Consider the following 19,844-nt stretch of genomic DNA (forward strand, 5'->3'; position numbering starts at 1 on the left):
GTGCCACAACTACTGAGCTCGTGCGCCTCAACTAGAGGCCGTGTGCTCTGGAACCCGCACGCCACGACTACAAAGCCCACGCACCCTGGAGCCTGTGCTCCACAACTAGAGAAAACCCGTACGCCACAACTAGAGAGAAGCCCACACACGACAACAAAGATCCCACGTGCCGCAACTAAGACCCGATGCAGCAAAAATATTAAATGAATTAAATAAATAAATAAATAAATCTTTTAAAAAAAAAGAGTAATGCCAGTCCGTGGCCCAAAGCTTCCAAACTGCTGTCTGTTCCTGAGCCTAACTCTCAACTAGTGAGAAATAAAACAACTGAAACAATATTCATCATCAAACCTGAAACTAACCAAATGAAAACTTTCTGGATAAGCAGGAACAAGGTCAAAAATTGCTCCAACAAACCCTCCATCTTTGGCGCCAACTTATGACCCAGTGAACATTCTTTCCATGAAGCAACTGAGAATACAGTTCTTTTTCCGCCACAAGAATTCGTCACAACTGCAAAACCACAAAGGAATCTTAAAACAACCCAATATAATACGACGAAGTCCCATTGTTCGATGTTTTACAAGACTCTCTCAGGCAAATATTTCTGGGTGGAGTCCTTCGTATTCAGCCTCCTGAAAGCACCTCACATTTAACCCCACCTCTTACTTCTTAGGGGTATTTCTTACACAGTTTGATGGTAGAACTTCCCCAGTAGGTACAGTTTCTCCTCCATGTTTCCCCATGTTCTTTCTTTCTCTTTCTTCCTTCCTTTCTTTCTTTCTTTCCTTATTTACTTACATATTTATTTATTTATTTAATTCGGCCGCACCAGGTCTTAGTTGTGGCATGAGGGATCTAGTTCCCTGACCAGGGATCGAACCCGGGCCCCCCCCCCAGCACTGGGGGCACGGAGTCTTAGCCACTGGACCAGCAGGGAGGTCCCTCCCCCATGTACTTTAAATATTTCTTGCCCAACTCCGTCATCTCTGAGTCATGAGGGGAAAAAAAAAATTACAGGAAACAGAAACCATCTAACACACAAAGAAACAAATGAGTGAGCTTGGGGGGAAATGAATAGGCAGTTAATTTTTAGAAACTGGGGAAGAAGTGACCAAGTTAGAGTTGAGAAAGATACAGAGGCTAAGGAGGAAAAGCAGTGGATCTGGAGAAATAATGACCACCAGGATTCTGTATCTGTCTTCACTCCTCTTTTCCACAGTGGCCTTCGTTGTGACTGCATCACCTCGAGGGGTTAAGAGCCCTCACAGGCCTCAGGCCCAGCCTTCAGGAACTGGTTTAGGTTCAACAGATGAGGGATGGAGCCTTAAATTCCCTCTCCCTGGAAGATTCTGGATGCAGAAACTAACCTCATGTAAACATCTGCTATCTTCCTCTCCCACATCACCATGGCATCTGAGTCTGGAGGGGCTACAGACCCGCTCTGAATGACTTACAAGTACCACCAAGGGTTTTAATCAGAATTCCATGAGACATATCGTACTTCCAAGAAATACCTATATGAACACAAGTCCTGAGGTTCCGGCTAAACGGGGGGAGGGGGGAGCCTTATGAGAGGTTACTAGGAAAAGCAGAGTAAACAAGTTAAGAAAGGTAGAGTTGGATTCCTTATGCAAACCCAATCTTCATTGACAAGATTCTTTTGTGATTTAGAGCCAACCTTCTCTTCCAGGTACAGAGAAGGAGAAGCCCTTACAAATGGAGTTATCAATGTAAATGTCCCTGTGTCTATTTCTCAAAAAACAGTCAGCTCAAAATAATCTTCACTCCAGAAATTCATATTCTAGGGTGGTGCATTCTGCTACCTTTCAACATTATTCTGTTTTTCTATTTTTGAAATGTTCTTTAAAATCTTCAGCGGGGGGGGGGGGGGGGGGGGAAAACAAAAAAACACACTGCAGGAAGCAGCTGAAAGAGGAGCACGGAGCTGTTTTCAGAAAAAAAAGTTGTTCTCATAAAGTCTTGGCTCTGCGAGCCTTCACTGGAAGCTGTGGCGGGAGAGGAAGCCTCAGGACAGAATGCAAAGAACACTGGCCTAGGAATCAGAACGCTGTGCTTCAGAACCCAGGTCTGCCACCTGCAAGTCACATGACCCCCTAAGCCCATCATGTGCCCTCCTGCACCTCCAGGGCCTTGTCTGTGGAAATACTTGCCTTGTCTACCTCAGAGGAATCCTGGGACAGCTAAATGCAATCAACAAACAGCTCAAAGTGCTCTGAAACCAGCCTAAAAACAAGTGCAAGCTATGATCACTTTATTATCCAGAAGTTCTGGGAAGAGACCTGTTCTATTCTGAATGGCAGAGGCTGGTTTCACAAAGGGTTGGAAAACTCATTGCTTCTTACAGGCGATCATAGCAGAACAAGCACTCTTGAGAAGTCATTCATAAAATCCAACTTTTCTGGAAAGTAATAAAATGTTTCGGTTCTAAGCAGATGTTTAAAATTTGAACCATTATAAATGCAGTCTTGTAAAAATGAGTCACATACTTGCCTGACTTAAAAAATGACGGGTTGAGAAGGGTGGGGGGATAAGTGAAATAGGTGAAGGAGATTAAAAGGTACAGTCTTACAGTTATAATATAAATAAGGCAAGAGGATGTAACGTAGAGCACAGGAAATATAGTCAATAATATTGGAAAACTTTCTATGGTGACAGAGGGTAACTAGACTTATGGGGGTGATCATTCTGTAATGTATAGAAATATTTAATCACTACGTTGTATACCTGAAACGAATATAATATTGTTAAGTCAATCATGCTCCAATTTTTAAAAAACTTTTGTTATAATAAAAACTTACATATGTTTTAAAAAAAAGGAAAGAAAATTGATTGAAAAGCATCACCCTCATTTATGACTCAAGGTCATCACTACGGGTATTACTGATATCTAATGGCTAATGTATACACTCAAGAACCAGCAGGGTGCACACAGCAGGTCTGCTCTGCAGGTTCCCCCATATCCTTTGCTCAATGCTCCCTCTACCTCTCCCTTGCTGTGTGGCCCTCAGTGGCTGCTCATGGCCCACGGTATCTTTACCACCAGTAGCCATCCTCAGTCTTCTGGGTTGAGTGGAAGTGAGAGACATGTGGAAGGAAGTGTTGGGAAACAGATGCAAAGGCCCAGTACAGCTCTCAGGGAAGCGGAGGGTTCTGCTTCCTTCCAATCCATCAGATGAGTTCCAAGGTAGGTTGAATCAAACATGTGCCTCCCTACAGGCTCCACCTGGACCAGAGACAATCAGCAAAAGTGGCCTCAGAAAAAGGCCGAATGAGGCCTTTCTAAGGGTAAGGTGGGGGCCATTGCTAAGGGTCCCGGGAACAATACATAACCCCTCTCAGGGGAAGGGACTGGGCAAACCCACACTTGCTTTTTGAGGTCACCCCACTTACACACGAGCAAGCGGGCAGAGACCTCATCTCTCAGGGAGAAGGCCCCCGATGACCTGGGGAGGCAGCCTCTGTGTCTCTGGCCCAGGCAGAGGCTTCAGGCTCCTCCTCTCCAACCTGAGGGCCCTGGGCAGGCAGAGACCCGTCCTCCCCACCTGCGGTCCCCAGGAAGGTGCACACAGGAGCCAGGCGTGCTGGGAACTCACTGGTTGTTCTGTTCTAGTTAGGGGTGGCCTGCAAGAGCTCCATGTTCAATGTCAGTCTGGTACTTGTTTCTCCAAGCATTATGATCACTCCTCAATTATCAGAGGACAGAGGTTTTCATACTTCAAAATCCTAATCCCGAAAGCCTCGCCCTGGGCTGGAATCACCTGACTCTTCCCACTGGTGCCGGTAGTGCCGGGGGAGGCCCCGCCTGCACTGTGGTGGTCACAGCACACTCCATGGGAATCGTGGATGATCCACGAGGCGCTCTGTGCGCCAGAGGAATTAAAAGAGGGCTGGAGGTCACAAAGGAAGAAACATCTGCGTTTTAGAGAATCCAGGACGGAGTACTGAGTACACATCTTCCACTATCTGAAATACGAAGACCAGGGACTTCCCCGGTGGCGCAGTGGTTAAGACTCTGCGTTCCCCATGCAGGGGGCCCAGGTTCGATCTCTGGTCAGGGAACTAGATCCCACATGCATGCCCCCAAAAAGAGTTCGCATGCCAGTGGTTAAGAATCCACCTGCCAGTGCAGGGGACTCGGGTTCGAGCCCTGGTCTGGGAAGATCCCCACAGGCCAGGGAGCAACTCAGCCCGTGCGCCACAACTACTGAGCCTGCGCTCTACAGCCCACGAGCCACAACTACTGAGTCCATGTGCCACAACTACTGAAGCCCGAGCACCTAGAGGCTGTGCTCCGCAAGAAAAGCCATGACAAGGAGAGGCCCCCGCACCGCAACAAAAGAGTAGCCCCCGCTCTCCGCAACTAGAGAAAGCCCGCATGCAGCAATGAAGACCCAACACAGCCATAAATAAATAAATAAATTTGTTGGGGGTTGGGGGGAAGAGTTCGCATGCCACAACTAAGGAGCTCACCTGCCACAACCAAATAAATAAATAAATATTTTTTAAGATAAAATAAAATACAAAGACCAGCAAGCAGCACAGATGATCACAAAATGGGAAGTTGCTTCATAAGATCAATTATTTAACTAACATTTATTGCATCTAACTCAGCAGTTTTAATCACTGAAAACCCAAAACAGCACCTGAAAATGAGTTTTAAAATGGAACAGATTCTTATTAGCTCTGCCATAAGGAATGATTTTTAACTTCCCCAAAACAGCAGTATGTCAAAAGGCAAGTCTAGGAAAACAGGAATAGTTGTGTTGGATTTCAGGCTTCGTTTGACTGCCAATAAAATTCGATGCTTACTTCTCCTTGAGCTTTAACGGCCCTCAACTCCCTGAACTCCACTGCATCAGAACTAAGAGCTCTGCAAGTTATTATCCTAAGGACACAAATTCAGAATGAGCACCGTACGCCAGTCACAACACTCACCTAGGGAAGAGAGACCGCTGTCTAGTTTTATACTGTAAACCACCATGAGTTCTGCCACTTATTATCCTAACCAGTCCAGCTGGTCCTACCCAGCTATCACTCGAAGACCTCAGGCCCGGGGCACACCTGTGTGCGGGAAGGTGTATTCAGACAACAGAACAGGAGAACTGCTCCACACCCCGGTAACCAACCTGGGATTCATTCTCGCTGAGCAGATGCAACCGCATGCTCACAGGGACGCAAGTTCTCAGCGAGCTCTCAGCAAGCGACTGGGCACTCTTACTGAAAAACAACACGGAACACCCCACCTGTGCCAGATTATCAATGTCCCACCGTAGCCACCATCCAAGACCTACTACCTTCCCCCTGGTCCATCTCAGGGAGCCCATCTGGAATGGTTTCGTAAAAGTGTGGATGGTTGTTTAGAACTTGGGTCACCGGAACAGTCACAACCTCATCCACTTACAGCCGGTAACGAGTGAAAGGTGGTTTCCTAAAGGGCCTCTCCTGGTCCATGTAAATACGGCATGACACTGCTGCTAGTGTCAAAGCCCTAGTAACTTCTTCACCCAGGAGGTGTGGTCACCTTGACTCCGCCCTCATTTATGTTCCCATCGGGCTTCCAGCTCCAGGAAGTCCTTAGCATCCTATTTATTATCCTTAAACCAAGTTCAGGATGCATGCGTCTGAGACCATGAAAACAAAGCTCTCAAGACAAGCCCTCCTGACCCTGGACAAGCTCAGTCATTGAGACAGACATTCTCTTAAGTCAGAGCGTCCGAGATGGAACCTCAGTCCGTCCTTTATGCTTCGTGTGACCACAGGCGCACTGCGTACTACTTAGCACTCTGTATCTTCTTCTCTAAAATGGGGGTAATGTAAAACCTATGACTTTGTTGACTCAGCCAGAGAAATAATACTAATATCACATATAAAGTTCTTACAGCAGTCTGATACATAGTATTTTTCAAGAACTTAATATTTTTATTACCACACTAATAGTACTGCAGTCACCACCACCAGTTCTACTGAGTAGGAGACCCTGTTACTGCTACTAGCACTTCTAGTACTACTACTGAGATGAGCCCGCACGTTTGCCAGGTCCTCTACTCCCCCCTTTTCTGCCATGACTGCCCAACGACCAACCTCCTGAAAGAGGGGCCAGTGCTCTACCAGTTGCACCTTACGCAGCCCCCAGGCCTGGTTTTCCTGGACCCCTAGCAGGAAGTATTACTGGGGCTGGACAACTTTGGAATCAAAGGTCCCAGCACCCCAGTGCGGCCGATTCCCTCTCAGGAAGAACCCCAGTTCCTGTGGCCTCTCCCTCTGTGTCTGCTTCTCCCATAAGCTGCCACAGCAACGACCTGGAGCTCATGTTAGGATGGGATCCATCTAAAGTTTAGTGACCCCACCCAAGGGACCAACAGTGCAGGACAGCATGAAACACCTGCAGCTCGCTTCAAACCCAGCCACGTGGGCCACGCTCTGAGACCCACCTGCCTTCACCTTCTTCGGCATCTGGTACCAAAGAGAAACTAGAGAACCAGGGACAGCAGAGAAAGACCTGCTTCAGGATACGATCCAACACTAAACCCTGAGGCCACTCATCTGTGCTCACCCCAAACCAGGCACCTGGCATGAGCTGCAGGCACACCCCGAAGCCCCAAGGTTTCTGGACAAGCAGAATTCACGAGCGCTCGCTCTGTGAGGTCAGGAAATCCTACACACACAGTCCACACCAGCTTGCCGCCTGTATTTCAAACAGAGACTTACTGTGACTATGCAGAAACACCCTCATTGGGACAGCTGTACACAGGTCAAAGAAGGGCTGGGACAGACTGAAGGGCTCCTGCACCCTCTCCAACCCCTGAGGAAGTCGCATGGGTTTGCATCTCCACCCTGCCCTTCACAAGGCCACGGCAGTATCTAGGTGGTCAGTGCTCTCTCAAAGACGGAACACGGCCCCATATAGATGTCCCCACCCTCTGGCACAATGGCCAAGCCACCTTTGTCATCAACGAGAACTCAATCTCCCAGGACCATCCAGTCACCTGTGAGGTGACAGAATTCTCTGGTTTCTCCAGTTGTGTGGGGCAGACTTCACCTATCCAGCTGCCCACTGCCCGCAGTGCCCTTCAGGACAACAAAGCCTTTTAAACAAGAGCCACACAATAAAAAAATGGGTGGAAGACCTAAATAAACATTCCTCCAAAAAAGACATACAGATGGCCCACAAGCACATTTTAAAATGCTCAACATCACTAATTATTACAGAAATACAAGTCAAAACTACAGTGAGATTTATCACCTCACACCAGTCAGAAAAGCCATCATCAAAAAACCTATAAACAATAAATGCTGGAGAGGGTGTGGAGAAAGGGAACCCTCTTGCACTGTTGGTGGGAATGTAAATTGGTACAGTCGCTATGGAGAACAGTATGGAGGTTCCTCAAAAAACTAAAAATAGAGCTACCATGTGACCCAGCAATCCCACTCCTGGGCATATACCCGCAGAAAACCATAATTACAAAAGATACATGCACCCCAATGTTCATTGCAGCACTATTCACAATAGCCAGGACATAGAAGCAACTTAAGTGTCCGTCGACAGACAAATGGATAAAGAAGATGTGGCACATATATACAGTGGAATAGTACTCAGCCATAGAAAGGAACAAAATTGTGCCATTTGCAGAGGCGTGGAGAGACCAAGAGACTGTCATACAGAGTGAAGTAAGTCAGAAAGAGAAAAACAAATATCATATAATATTGCGTACATGCGGAATCTAGAAAAATGGTACGGATGAACCTACTTGCAAAGCAGAAGTTGAGACACAAGGTACAGAACAAACTTACGGGCACCAAGGAGGGAATTGGGGGCGGGGGGGAGGCAGGATAAATTGGGACTGACATATACACCCTACTATGCAACAAAGAGATAACTAATGAGAACCTACTGTACAGCACAGGGAACTCTACTCAATGCTCTGTGGTGACCTAAATGGGAAGGAAATCTAAAAAAGAGGGGATATACGTATACATTAACTGATTCACTTTGCTGTACAGAAGAAATAACACAGCACTGTAAAGAAACTATACTCCAATAAAAATTTTAAAAAAGAGCCACACTTGCCACCTACAAACCACCTAGCAGACCCATCTCACCCCCAATAAAAACATATTTATGACAACTCACCTTCTCCACCTAAAACAACTCTTTCATAGCAACTGCATCTTCTATCCCTCCTGCTCTCACACACTCACAGGCTGGCCCTGTCCCTACGGCAGCACTAAGGTACCACAGAGAGCACGAGCCACCCAAGTGGATTTGCAGCAGACCTCCAGCAGGCTGCAGCCGGAATAGGCAGGCCGACTGGCACTGTGCCCCCAGGGAGAACTGTCTCACTAGGGGATCTTAACCCAGAACCTTCTGGGTCATGGTGGTCACTGACCTCACAGCTTTCTGCCTTAGGTTCTCCCCTGCACATCCCCCTCCTACACCGTCTGCAAACTACCAAGGCTCTGCTTTCAACCAGCAATCCACTCCCACAGCCAGGGACCAAAACCAGAACGTGTGGTGCACAGAACTCGTGGGGAAGCTGGAGCTCCTCCCCATGGGGGGCTTTGGCTCTCAGTGTCCAGCCCGCTGGGAAGGGCCAGCCCAGCGAAGGGTGTGCTCTTCCGAGCTCTGGGCAGCTCCAACCCAGATGCAGGACCACGGGTTCTGTTCCGCTGGAAGGGGGAAGGTGAAGATACCTTCTTAGGAAAGCATTTATCAGATGTGACCTTGTCAAGTTAACAGTTATTTGTTGAACGTCTGTAAAATGTCTTATGTTGCTGTGGGCTCAGGTCCAAGTTTACTTTCTCCAAACCCCAGGGCACATCTTCTTTGAGGTTTTGCTGGATTTTCTTTTGGTCAAGGATCACTTTCAGCAGTTATACTGAGCACCGAGAACATCGTAACATAATATGCCTTTCCTTTTCAGCACCATCCCTCCACGACACTATGTTTTTAATCAGTTAAAAGAAAAATAGTAACCCTCTGGAGGTCCACTCCTTTTAAGGACCTGCCCATTCTAAAGCTAAATACAACCGCTGGGCTACATGTTTCCTAGACAAGGTTTATCCTCGGACCTTAAACGACTGGCCTCTCCCCACCCGTCGCATCCATCTCATTACTGACCGAAAAGCAATGCGCTGTATGTAACAGCTTTTACCTCAATTAACGTAAAAATTCCCAAAACTAAATAGGATTTCCAGTAACACTTTATGATTGCTTTCGTTAAAGAAGGTTCCCGTGCATCCTTCTCGGCTCTCAACACTTCTCGATCCCAGTACCTGCAATGAGAAACCAAGCACAGTAAAGAACAGCCCTGCCACGGGTAAAACAGGGGAGGTGGCAGAGTGGAAGATAGGCCTTCACTACAGGGCACTCTGTGGCTGTTCCATCAATGCTGGTTAACTGCTTGCAGGGCTCCGGAAAGAGGAGGGTGCAGACCCTGAAGGACCAGAAAAACAGGCTCTGAGGGGACAGTCACAGTCTCGGAAACAAGTTACTTCCAAGCTTTGCTGTATTCACAGCACCAAGAGTAGCTCAAGAGGGCAGACAGCCTCCTCCAGGGACACCACCTCCGGGGACAGAGCTCAGCATCCAGGGCCTTGGCTGCTGGCTCCCTCCCCTTCCACAAACGCACAGGAAACACAGGAAACACGGGTCCCCCCCCCCACCCCGGCCTCCAAAGTGGGCTAAGCCCAGGGTCAGCCCCAGGCGGGTGAGCGTGCAATGTCACGGGCGAGGAGGCTGCAGAAGAACCCAGAGGAAGGTAAAACCCACTCCAAACCACTAGCCTCACGTAGAAGCTCTCACCCTTCCTTCCCCTTCCCCTCAATGCCTGCTACTTACCCCTGCAGCTCTTCCCCGAGGTGCTTGGAGCGATCTTCCGGAAGCACTGAGTACATGTCATCTTCTTCTAATCTGCGTTTGTGACCGATTTTAAACAAGGGGTTTAGCCACCTGTTAAAAATTAAAGGAGAGTGACATATATCCAAACTACACATCTAATTAGAATCCCACATCGACGGCCTTTGTCTTTAAAAAAATTAAAAAAGAGGCCTACAGAAATAGGTCTACATTTTAAATATACAGAGATATGGGGGAAGAAAATTAGGTGCGTGTTTACACACACACACACACACACACACACTCACACTCTCTCTCTCTCTCAACTCTATACACCGAGAGGCCCTGGAAGAAGTGACACGCTGGTAGCAAGGAGCATTCAAGTCTCCAGATCTTGGTGTTTTGTTTTTTTAACATACACAGTAATAATTTTTTTTATTCTTCTAATGAAAACTTTTAAGGGTCAACTCTCAGCAGCTTTCAAATAACACAGTATAATTAACCACAGTCACTATGCTGGACATTACGTCTCCGTGACTTATTTCTTTTATAACTGAAGTTTGTGCCTTTTGGTCCCCTTCACCCAGATCTCGGCTTTTTAATATCCTTCCTAAGAGGAACCAGCGCTCCTTGAAGCAATGGCTGATTCCAAGGTTGGTTCAGTGTGTCAGCACCTGACAATTAGCTTTTTTCATCATAAGTGCCTGCCTGACATGCACCCAGCCCTTGACCCCAACAAGGCAGAAGTGCAGGTACAAGCTCACCACGCACACGTGCTCTCCCTCCCTCCCTCCCTCCCTCCCTCTCCCTCTCTCTCTGGGGCTGTGTGTCCTCAGGTGTGCCTTGTACCCTTCAAGACATGTGAGTGGTAAACCTTGCCATTTCAGAACTCCCTCCTGGTTGTTGCTGAGACATGTCTCACAATCTTAAGAACCACAAGGGCCGGGCCAGCCACAACATGGGCCCCAGAAGAGGAGATTTCTGTGCGGGCCGCTATAACTAGACCAGGTCCAGGTGAGTAGAGCCCCAGGCATTCCCAGCAACAGCATCACCATTGACAGGCCAGGACCAATGGCAGAGAAAGTACAAGATGGGCCTGGACATCTTGCACCCCAAAATAAGGAAGCTCTAAAGTAATCACAAGGATGTGTGCAAAAGACAGAGAAGCCAGCTTGAAGGGCTCTTGCTAGCCAAATCTGGGATACTTTAGGTATTAAATAAATGTCAGTGAATTATAACCCGTTAAATAACAAAAGAATCCATGACTTTATTGCTTTATGAACAGGAGAGAAGGGAAAGCTGTTGCAGTCTAGAATGCAAACAAATATAGAAGGAACAATGGAGTCAGAAAATTATCAATGGAAGTTAAACCTCGTGGATGAAAGCTTGTGTGAACCATATTTACATAGTCTCAAACTACCTCTCTACAAATTATTTATTATTAATGGAAAAAACAGTAACTATACAAAGGGCTAAAAAAACATTATCCAAATCCATTATGCATTATTTAAATAATGATTAATATGCAGAGACAGCCCAAAGGTTAACACCATTCTACTCACTTTGCCAGAGTAAGGAAATTTCCAAGGCCAGACAATAATAACCCATGAAAGCAGAGACCACACTTCTTTTTTTTTTTTTTTTTTGGCTGTGTTGGGTTTTCGTTGTTGCGCGCGGGCTTTCTCTAGCTGTGGCTCGTGAGCTCTAGAGCGCAGGCTCAGCAGTTGTGGCGCACGGGCTCAGTTGCTCCATGGCACATGGGATCTTCCTGGACCAGGGATCAAACCCATGTACCCTGCATTAGCAGGCGGATTCCCAACCACTACGCCACCAGGGAAGCCCCACACTTCTTTTATTGCGTTATTCCTAGCACAATACAGGTAGAAAGGAGATGCTAAAGAATTCTTTGTTGAATAAATGAATGTCTATGAATTATTAAAGAAGCAGTAAGAGAGACTAAGCTTCAGATTTTGCTAACCCTGGTAGCTTGGCACCTCTAAAGATCCCCAGACCAGGAGGCAGAAGACTGGATTCTAGTCCCTCAGTGGTACTGAGGCCCCAGGGCCTCAACTGTCCCCACCATCTCCTTCTCCACTCCAGTTCCGCATCTCCATGACCCTTAATATCTCTAGGTCTCAATTTCCTTCCAAAGTAAAAGTATAAATCTGCGAGCATCACCACTAAACAGGTTTGAAAAATGTTTTGCCATTTATCCTACACTTATTCCCTCCCAAAAACGCTCAGGGAATTAACACTGGGATTTACCCTGAAAAGGCCCTCTTTAAAAGTCTACTTGCACAGGAAAAGACGCTCAACATCACTCATTGTCAGGGAAATGCAAATGAAAACCACAATGAGATGCCACCTCACATATATTAGGATGGCTATTATCAGGAAGGAAGGAAGGGAGGGAGGGAGGGGAATAAGTGTTGGCAAGGATGTAGAGAAAATGGAACTCTTGCACACTGCTGCTGGAAGTGTAAAATGGTATAGTCACAAAGGACAGATACTGTATGATTCCACTTCAATGAAGTACTCAGTCAAAATCAGAGAGAAACAAAGAAGTGCTGTGGTTGCCAGGGGCGGGAAGGAAGGAGAGTGGGGAGTTAGTGTTTAATGACACACTAAGGCAGGATGAAAAGAGTTCTGGAAATTGGTTGCACAATGATGTGAATGTACTTCACACTACTGAGCCATGTGCTTAAAAATGGTCAAGATGGTAAATGTTATTTTATATGCATTTTACCACAATTTTTAAAAATGTAATGATACTTTGCTGCTTTCTGATTGCATGACCTTGAATTAGCCACATGACCTCTCAGTACTGGCCTCCAGCAAAAGGGGAGAACACCTGGAGGTAATAACACCTCCCTGGGCTGCTGAGTCATCAACTGAAAGGAGCAGTGTTGCTCTGAACACTACAAAGTCCCATCAGACAAAGAGCAGAGCTCACCATGACAGCGATCTTGAGGAATCCCATGTGGGCCCCAGCAGAAAACAGATGAAGCTGCTCAATTAGGCAAATGTCTTTCCCCACAGCTCTTGATTTAAGGACCCTCACAAATCCCTTCACTTCCCAAATCTGGGTACCATATCAAGGCATGAGGGTTTTCACTTCCATCAGATGGCAAGCTCACTGACGGGGGCCTAAAGTATGTGTCGCCACCTGAACAGTTAGACATGGAGACCTGAGTCAATTGGCACCCTGACTCCAATTTATCACTGACAGCACTGAGACCACTGCCAAAGTAGCCATCCCTCAACCCAGTTCCAACCCAAGAGTCGTCCTCGCCACCATGATACTCTCTCCTCGCCCCCCCTCCCACGAGTCTTCATCCACAGCAGCACTTCCCTCCTAACTGTCCCACCAGAGACCACAACTCCCTCCAGGCAATGACAACTCACGTACCATGTGGGATCTCCATGGGCCTCGCGGGCCACGGTGCCTGGCACAGATACCACTGGAACCTATCCAGCGTGACATAAGAACACCCACAGTGCTGATGAACTATCTTGAAACGGGTCACCACCCTGGCATTCCTGGAGTGGCCCACAGCCAAATCCAATTAGACGTGGGTGGCAATGTTCAAGCTAGAATCTTCTCTCCTTTCCTCTGTAACTTTCCCCTTTTCTTTTTTTTTTTTTTTAATTAATTTATTTTTTTGGCTGCATTGGGTCCTCGCCGCTGCCCATGGGCCCTCTCTAGTTGCGGCGAGTGGGGGCCGCTCCTTGTTGCGGTGCGCGGGCTTCTCATTGCTTTGGCCTCTCTTATTGTGGAGCACGGGCTTCAGTAGCTGTGGCATGCGGGCTCTAGAGCGCAGGCTCAGCAGCCGTGGCGCACGGGCCTAGCTGCCCCGTGGCATGTGGGATCTTCCCGGACCAGGGATCGAACCCGTGTCCCCTGCATTGGCAGGCAGATTCTCAACCACTGCGCCACCAGGGAAGTTCCCCCCATTTCTTAAAACTTGCTCAAAATCCATTTTCTCATCCCTGCTCTTTTTATCCACTTCCTGTTCTAAGCGAAGCAGCAATGCAAGCTGCGTGCCCCCAGCTCCCTCCATACCCTCTACCCTGGGGTCCACCAGGGTCCTCCCAGGCTGTGGGCACTGCAGAGCCTTCCTGCCTCCGGGCTTCCAGGCCTTTTCTGGTTCACCCCTGGCCTCCTTATCTCCCTTTCCTCCCACCAGCTAATCCCCTCCTTTCACTTCTTCATAGTGTCCCTTGTCTTGTCACCACACGTCTTCCAAATACTTTTTCCCACGCTACAACCAAGACTGAGAATCTACAACTACTGTGCATGGGTAACCATCCTCATCGCCTCCTCAAAAATCATTTTTTTCATTAATTTTTATTGGAATAGAGTTGATTTAGTGTTGTGTTAGTTTCTACTGTTCAGCAAACTAAATCAGTTATACGTATACCTATATCCACTCTTTTAGATCCTACTCCCATACAGGTCGTTACAGAGTACTGAGCACAGTTCTGGGTGCTCTACAGTAGGTTCTTATTACTTATCTATTTGGTATATAGCAGTGTGTATATGTCAATCCCAGTCTCCCAGTTTATCCCTCCCCTCCAAAAAAATTTTTTCGACACATTTGCACGCAATTCAGTTAACACTGAGAATAAAACAAGGAATCACAAGTAAAATATTACTCATGCTGACCACCTCCTAAGGTTCTGAAGGGATTGAAGCAGTATTGGTTGGAACTAACAAGTAAGGGGCCTCACAACCAGCAGGTGACACCTTACCTACTTAGCACAGCACACACGTCCACCAACAGATACAGGACTCAATTCGTCACCAAGATCCCTCTATGCCGCTGAGTGCCTGCGCTGACTCACCTCTGAATATCTGGCCTTTAGTGTCTGTTCCAATCCAACGCTTTCTCCCAAACTATTAAACTTCTTCCCCCATGAGGGATGACAGAGCTCTTGCTTCCAAGTTCCAGATATCCCTCCGGAGAGTAAGGAGTATGACTATGACTGCCTACCCAAGCAAGCCTTTGATTGCTACTCATTGGGATTTGTGAAACCACAGAGCAAAGGAAAGAAACTACCTTACTTGGGTCAGAGAACCATTCCAGCAGCTGAATCAAATGCACGTGAACAAGTAATTCACATTTTCTTAATTAAAAGGATGCCTAGGGGACTTCCCTGGCAGTCCAGTGGTTAAGACTCTGTGCTTCCACTGCAGGGGGTGCGGGTTCGATCGCTGCTCAGGGAACTAAGATCCCGCATGTCATGCGGTGTGGCCAAAAACAAGGATGTCTAACTCAAGGTTAAAGAACTGATAGAATTTACGAAGTTATCTTGATGCTTCCACAGAGTGCGCAGTGCATCGGTGCATGGGAAATAAACAGCAATGCGTCTAGGTTAATTTAGGGTACATGGCGTCTCATACAGCTGCAGAGCTGTGCCTCATGCTTCTTCAGTAGTCTGGGTCTGCCCACACTATGTACACCTGATGTTTTCTTTTTCTTTCCTTTTTTTTTTAGTATTTATTTAGGCTGCGCCAGGTCTCAGTTGCGGCACACCGTACCTTCGTTGCAGCGCGTGGGATCTTTGGTTGCGGCGTTCAGACTTCTTAGTTGCAGCATGCATGCGGGATCTAGTTCCCCAACCAGGGATAGAACCCAGGCCCCCTGCATTGGGAGTGTGGAGTCTTATCCATTGCACCACCAGGGAAGTCCCATCCCCTGCTATTTTCTATTCTAGCCTACTTCATTGCAAAAGAAATGCCAGTCATGATATACCCATGACAGGAGCATTATTCACAGTACCCAAAAGGTGGAAGCAATGACGAATGAATGGAAAATCAAAGTGTGGTACACGTGTACGCTGGAACGTTACTGAGTCTCAAAGAAGGAAATTCTGACACAGGCTGTAACACAGATGAACCTTAAGGATATTATGCTAAGTGAAATAAGCCAGTCACACAAATACCATATGATTCAACTTATATGAAGTATCCAAAGAGTCAAAAATGACAAACACAGAAAGTAGAATGGTGACTACCAGGGGAGGGGGGAGGGGAGGGGAGAGGGGAGGGGAGGGGAGGGGAGAGAGGAGGGGGACGGGAGGGGAGGAGGAGGGGAGGGGAAGGGAGGGGAGGGGGAGGGGGAGGGGAGGGGAGGGGAGGGGAGGGGAAGGGAGGGGAGGAGGAGGGGAGGGGAGGGGAGAGGGGAGGGGAGGGGAGAGGGGAGGGGAGGGGAGAGGGGAGGGGGAGGGGAGAGGGGAGGGGAGGGGGAGGGGAGGGGAGGGGAGGGGAAGGGAGGGGAGGGGGAGGGGGAGGGGAGAGGGGAGGGGGAGGGGAGGGGAGGAGGAGAGGAGGGGGAGGGGAGGGGAGGAGGAGGGGAGGAGAAGGGAGGGGAGGGGAGGGGGAGGGGAGGGGAGGGGGAGGGAGGGGAGGGGAAGGGAGGGGAGGGGGAGGGGAGGGGAAGGGAGGGGAGGGGGAGGGGAGGGGAGGGGGAGGGGAGGGGAGGGGAGGGGGAGGGGAGGGGAGGGGGAGGGGAGGGGAGGGGAGGGGAGGGGGAGGGGAGGGGGAGGGGGAGGGGATGGGGGAGGGGAGGGGAGGGGAGGGGGAGGGGAGGGGAGGGGAGGGGATGGGGAGGGGTACAGAGTTTCTGTTTTACTGATGAAAAGGATCCTGTGGACCATGATGATGGTTGCACAGCAGTGTAATGTCATTAATTCCACTCAAGTGTACACTTTAAAATGGTTATGGTGGTAAATATGTTGTGTATTTTACGACAATTTTTAAAACTTATTTTGAAGAAGAAAGAAACACCAGTCGAAATCCACAAAACTGATTTCGTGCTGCACCAATGGGCTGCGATCTTACGTCTGAACCACACTGGTGTGGACAGCTGTCCGCTGGGCACACACGGTCCTCAGCACCGTCATCTCCACAACAGACTGCGGCTCCCTCAAGGGCAGGACAGCCTCGCGGACACTTCGCACACTCCGCGACCCGCACGGTTCCTGGGACACAGTGAAGCTCAGTGAATACGGAGCCACATGGAAATGACCTCCTTCTGAGGAGGGCTTCCTCCTTCCCCAGCTCACACTTGGCTGCCACCTTGTGTCACTTGTTTCGCATAAAGTGAGAAGGAAGTGACATGTAAAACGACCAAAACAATACAAGTACTTATGTTGTAAAGGCCAATGCCCCACGGAGCCATGTGCCTGACCGGACCAAGGGAACCCCACACTCCCAGGAGGGCTCACGGATGCCCCAGGAGTGCACAAAGCCACAGAAACACTGGCGCATCTTCCTGGCAAGTTTTATTAAACTGTGGAGCATGCTTAAAAAAAAAAAAAAAAAAAAAACACTGAATGAAGAGAACAACTGGCAAAGACGTGCCATGGCCTCTATAGGTGTCAGGCAGTGTTTACAGGTAGGCAGGGATGGGGCTAGAAAACAGAACTGAGGCTCCATTATTGGGAAGCTGTACCCACTTGATGTTGAGGAAGTGTATCTGTGAATGAAGCCACTGCTTTTTCAGCTCTGTTCCCCAAGGCCCCCAAGAGGAGAGGCTGAAGGAGACACTAAGAAGTGTCAAAATGTTAGCCAAAGCAGCTCCCTGCACTCTCTGACAGAGGCCACTCCCGCAAACTCCTGTGGCTAAGTGCCTTCTTGTCCTCTCCTGGTAGATGGCTAACAGGCATCTCCACTTTAGAGTCCAAGATAGGACTCCTGACTTCCCCACCAAAGTTGCTCTTCCCATTCTCTCTGTAAATGTCAACCTCACGGACGCACTGCTCAAACCAGAAACCTGGTGGTCACTACCCTTGATGCCTCCGTTCCCCTCACCCCCGCAGCCAACCCGCCGACTAGTCCCACAGCTGCTTCCTCCAAAATGCAGCCTGGCCCCAACCACTTGGCATCTTCTGTCACCCTCCCACCACCATCGTCCCGAGACCGAAGCCCCAAGCCGCCATCGGTTCTCAGAGCTGCAAGAGCCTGCAAACTGTACGGCCTGCTTCCACCCTTGGTTTCCCTATGATCCCCCTACAGAGAAGACAGAATGCTGTCTTCAAAGTACAAGAGCAGGGCTTCCCTGGTGGCACAGTGGTTGGGAGTCCGCCTGCTGATGCAGGGGACGCAGGTTCGTGCCCCGGTCCGGGAAGATCCCACATGCCGCGGAGCGGCTGGGCCCGTGAGCCATGGCCGCTGAGCCTGTGCGTCCGGAACCTGTGCTCCGCAACGGGAGAGGCCACAGCGGTGAGAGGCCCGCGTACCACACACACACAAAAAAAGCACAAGAGCATGCTGTCCTCCTGCACTAGAATTACACCTACGGTCCTGACCGAGTGCAACTCATGATGGGCCCCTCCCAGCTCACCACCCCATCTCCCGTCCAGCACCTCTGCTCAGCGTTCCAGCCATGCTGCTGTGCTGTGCTTGCAAGAGCCTGCCCCGCTCCTGACTGCTGTTCCCTCTGTTGGGAACAGACAGATCCACTTGCTCACTTTCCCCCATCATTACACCTTTTCTCTTCCAGGTCTCAGGCTAACTGTTGCCTCCACAGAAAGGCCTGGACTGCCTTGTCTAAAAAAGCAAATCCCGATTCTCTCCTTCCTCCTTCCAGCTTTCTTTACCCATTTACTACATTCTATTTGTTGAGAGGAAAAATAATCCACTTGTTTATTTCGTCCTCCATGCAGGAGCTCCATGCAGGTAGGACCCAGTCTTTCCGTGGTGGTTCACTGGGCCCAGCACACAGTGAGTCACTCAAAACTCTGCTGAATAAATAAATGAACAACTTGCTGGTGGAGGAGCCGCGGCAAAGAACACACTCACACAGCCCTCTCTAAATTTCTCTAGGAGAAGGGGAATGCAAAGGTCAGCTGAGGTCAGTTTATCATTCAACAAGTGCCCTCACGCCACTCAAATAAGTCATTTATTCTTGAAAGAATAATGCATTTTAAAGCACTTTTAGCTGTGGCAAATTATTAATCATTGTTTAGTGCTCCCTGATTACTGGAGGCTTCCATGACCCAGCCTGGGCAGGACTGCTGACACAGGGGGTGTAGGGAAGCAGGGTGACCTGGGTCAGAAAGTCCAAGAGCAGGGACTGAGATGAGGGACAAATGAGAGGCACGCAGACAGATCTCACAGTAAGACCCACCCTACCACACTAGAACACTTTCCCCTATGGCAGGATTTCTTTTTTGTTTGTTTGTTTGTTTTTGTTTTGCGATACGCGGGCGTCTCACCGCTGTGGCCTCTCCCGTTGCGGAGCACAGGCTCCGGACGCGCAGGCTCAGCGGCCATGGCTCACGGGCCCAGCCGCTCCGCGGCATGTGGGATCTTCCCAGACCGGGGCACAAACCCGTATCCCCTGCATCGGCAGGCAGACTCCCAACCACTGCGCCACCAGGGAAGCCCTGGCAGGATTTCTTAAGCTCAATGGTGCTGACATTTCAGGCTGCATGCTTCCTCGTCACAGGTGGCTCTTCTGTGCTTTGTAGGAGAGTTTGCAGCATCCCTGGACTCCTTCCTCAAGATGCCAGTAGCATCTCTTCACCCTAAACTGTGACAACCTAAAATGACATTTTGGTAGCAAAATCTCCTAGATCAGAACCACTGCCCTAATCTGTCTTTCTGGAAAAGGCACAGAGCTCCACTTCAAAGTTTGGCCCCAGAGAGTAGCACAGCACACTGGCAGCAGTCCTTAGCCACCAAGTCAAGGGTTATGGTTGAAACACATTCCTATATCCACTGGTTCAATTGTCCTTGAGCAGCTCAGTCTGGGAGCAAGGGATCTATGTTAACAAAGAATTACAATATGATGTGGAAACTGTAGTTGTGAGCTATTCATAGGATCTGCTTCTTGGCTTTTCTGCAGGTCAATGTAGGACGAAGTAGGGCTAAGGGATCAATCCCCCAGCTTACCCATCTTCTATACAGCACAGGTTCTCAAACTGTGGTCCCCATTGCAGCAACATTAACATCCTGCAACTCGTTAGAAACGCAAAT

General features: G+C 48.8%; 1 protein-coding gene across 3 annotated transcripts in view; it reads right to left on the minus strand.

Annotated features, from left to right (window-relative positions):
* The window catches only part of ABCC4 (ATP binding cassette subfamily C member 4 (PEL blood group)), a 213,141-nt gene that overhangs the window by 159,366 nt on the left and 33,931 nt on the right, over nt 1-19,844 (minus strand). For all 3 annotated transcript variants that reach the window (XM_065896166.1, XM_065896165.1, XM_065896164.1), the window contains exons 2-3: nt 9,863-9,973; nt 9,177-9,297 (exon numbers count right to left, since the gene is read on the minus strand). In XM_065896166.1, coding sequence (XP_065752238.1) covers nt 9,177-9,297; nt 9,863-9,973 — 232 coding nt within the window. The remainder of the gene's footprint in view (nt 1-9,176; nt 9,298-9,862; nt 9,974-19,844) is intronic.

This window comes from Phocoena phocoena, chromosome 18 (genome assembly GCF_963924675.1).
Source record: "Phocoena phocoena chromosome 18, mPhoPho1.1, whole genome shotgun sequence".
Taxonomy (NCBI): Eukaryota; Metazoa; Chordata; class Mammalia; order Artiodactyla; family Phocoenidae; genus Phocoena; species Phocoena phocoena.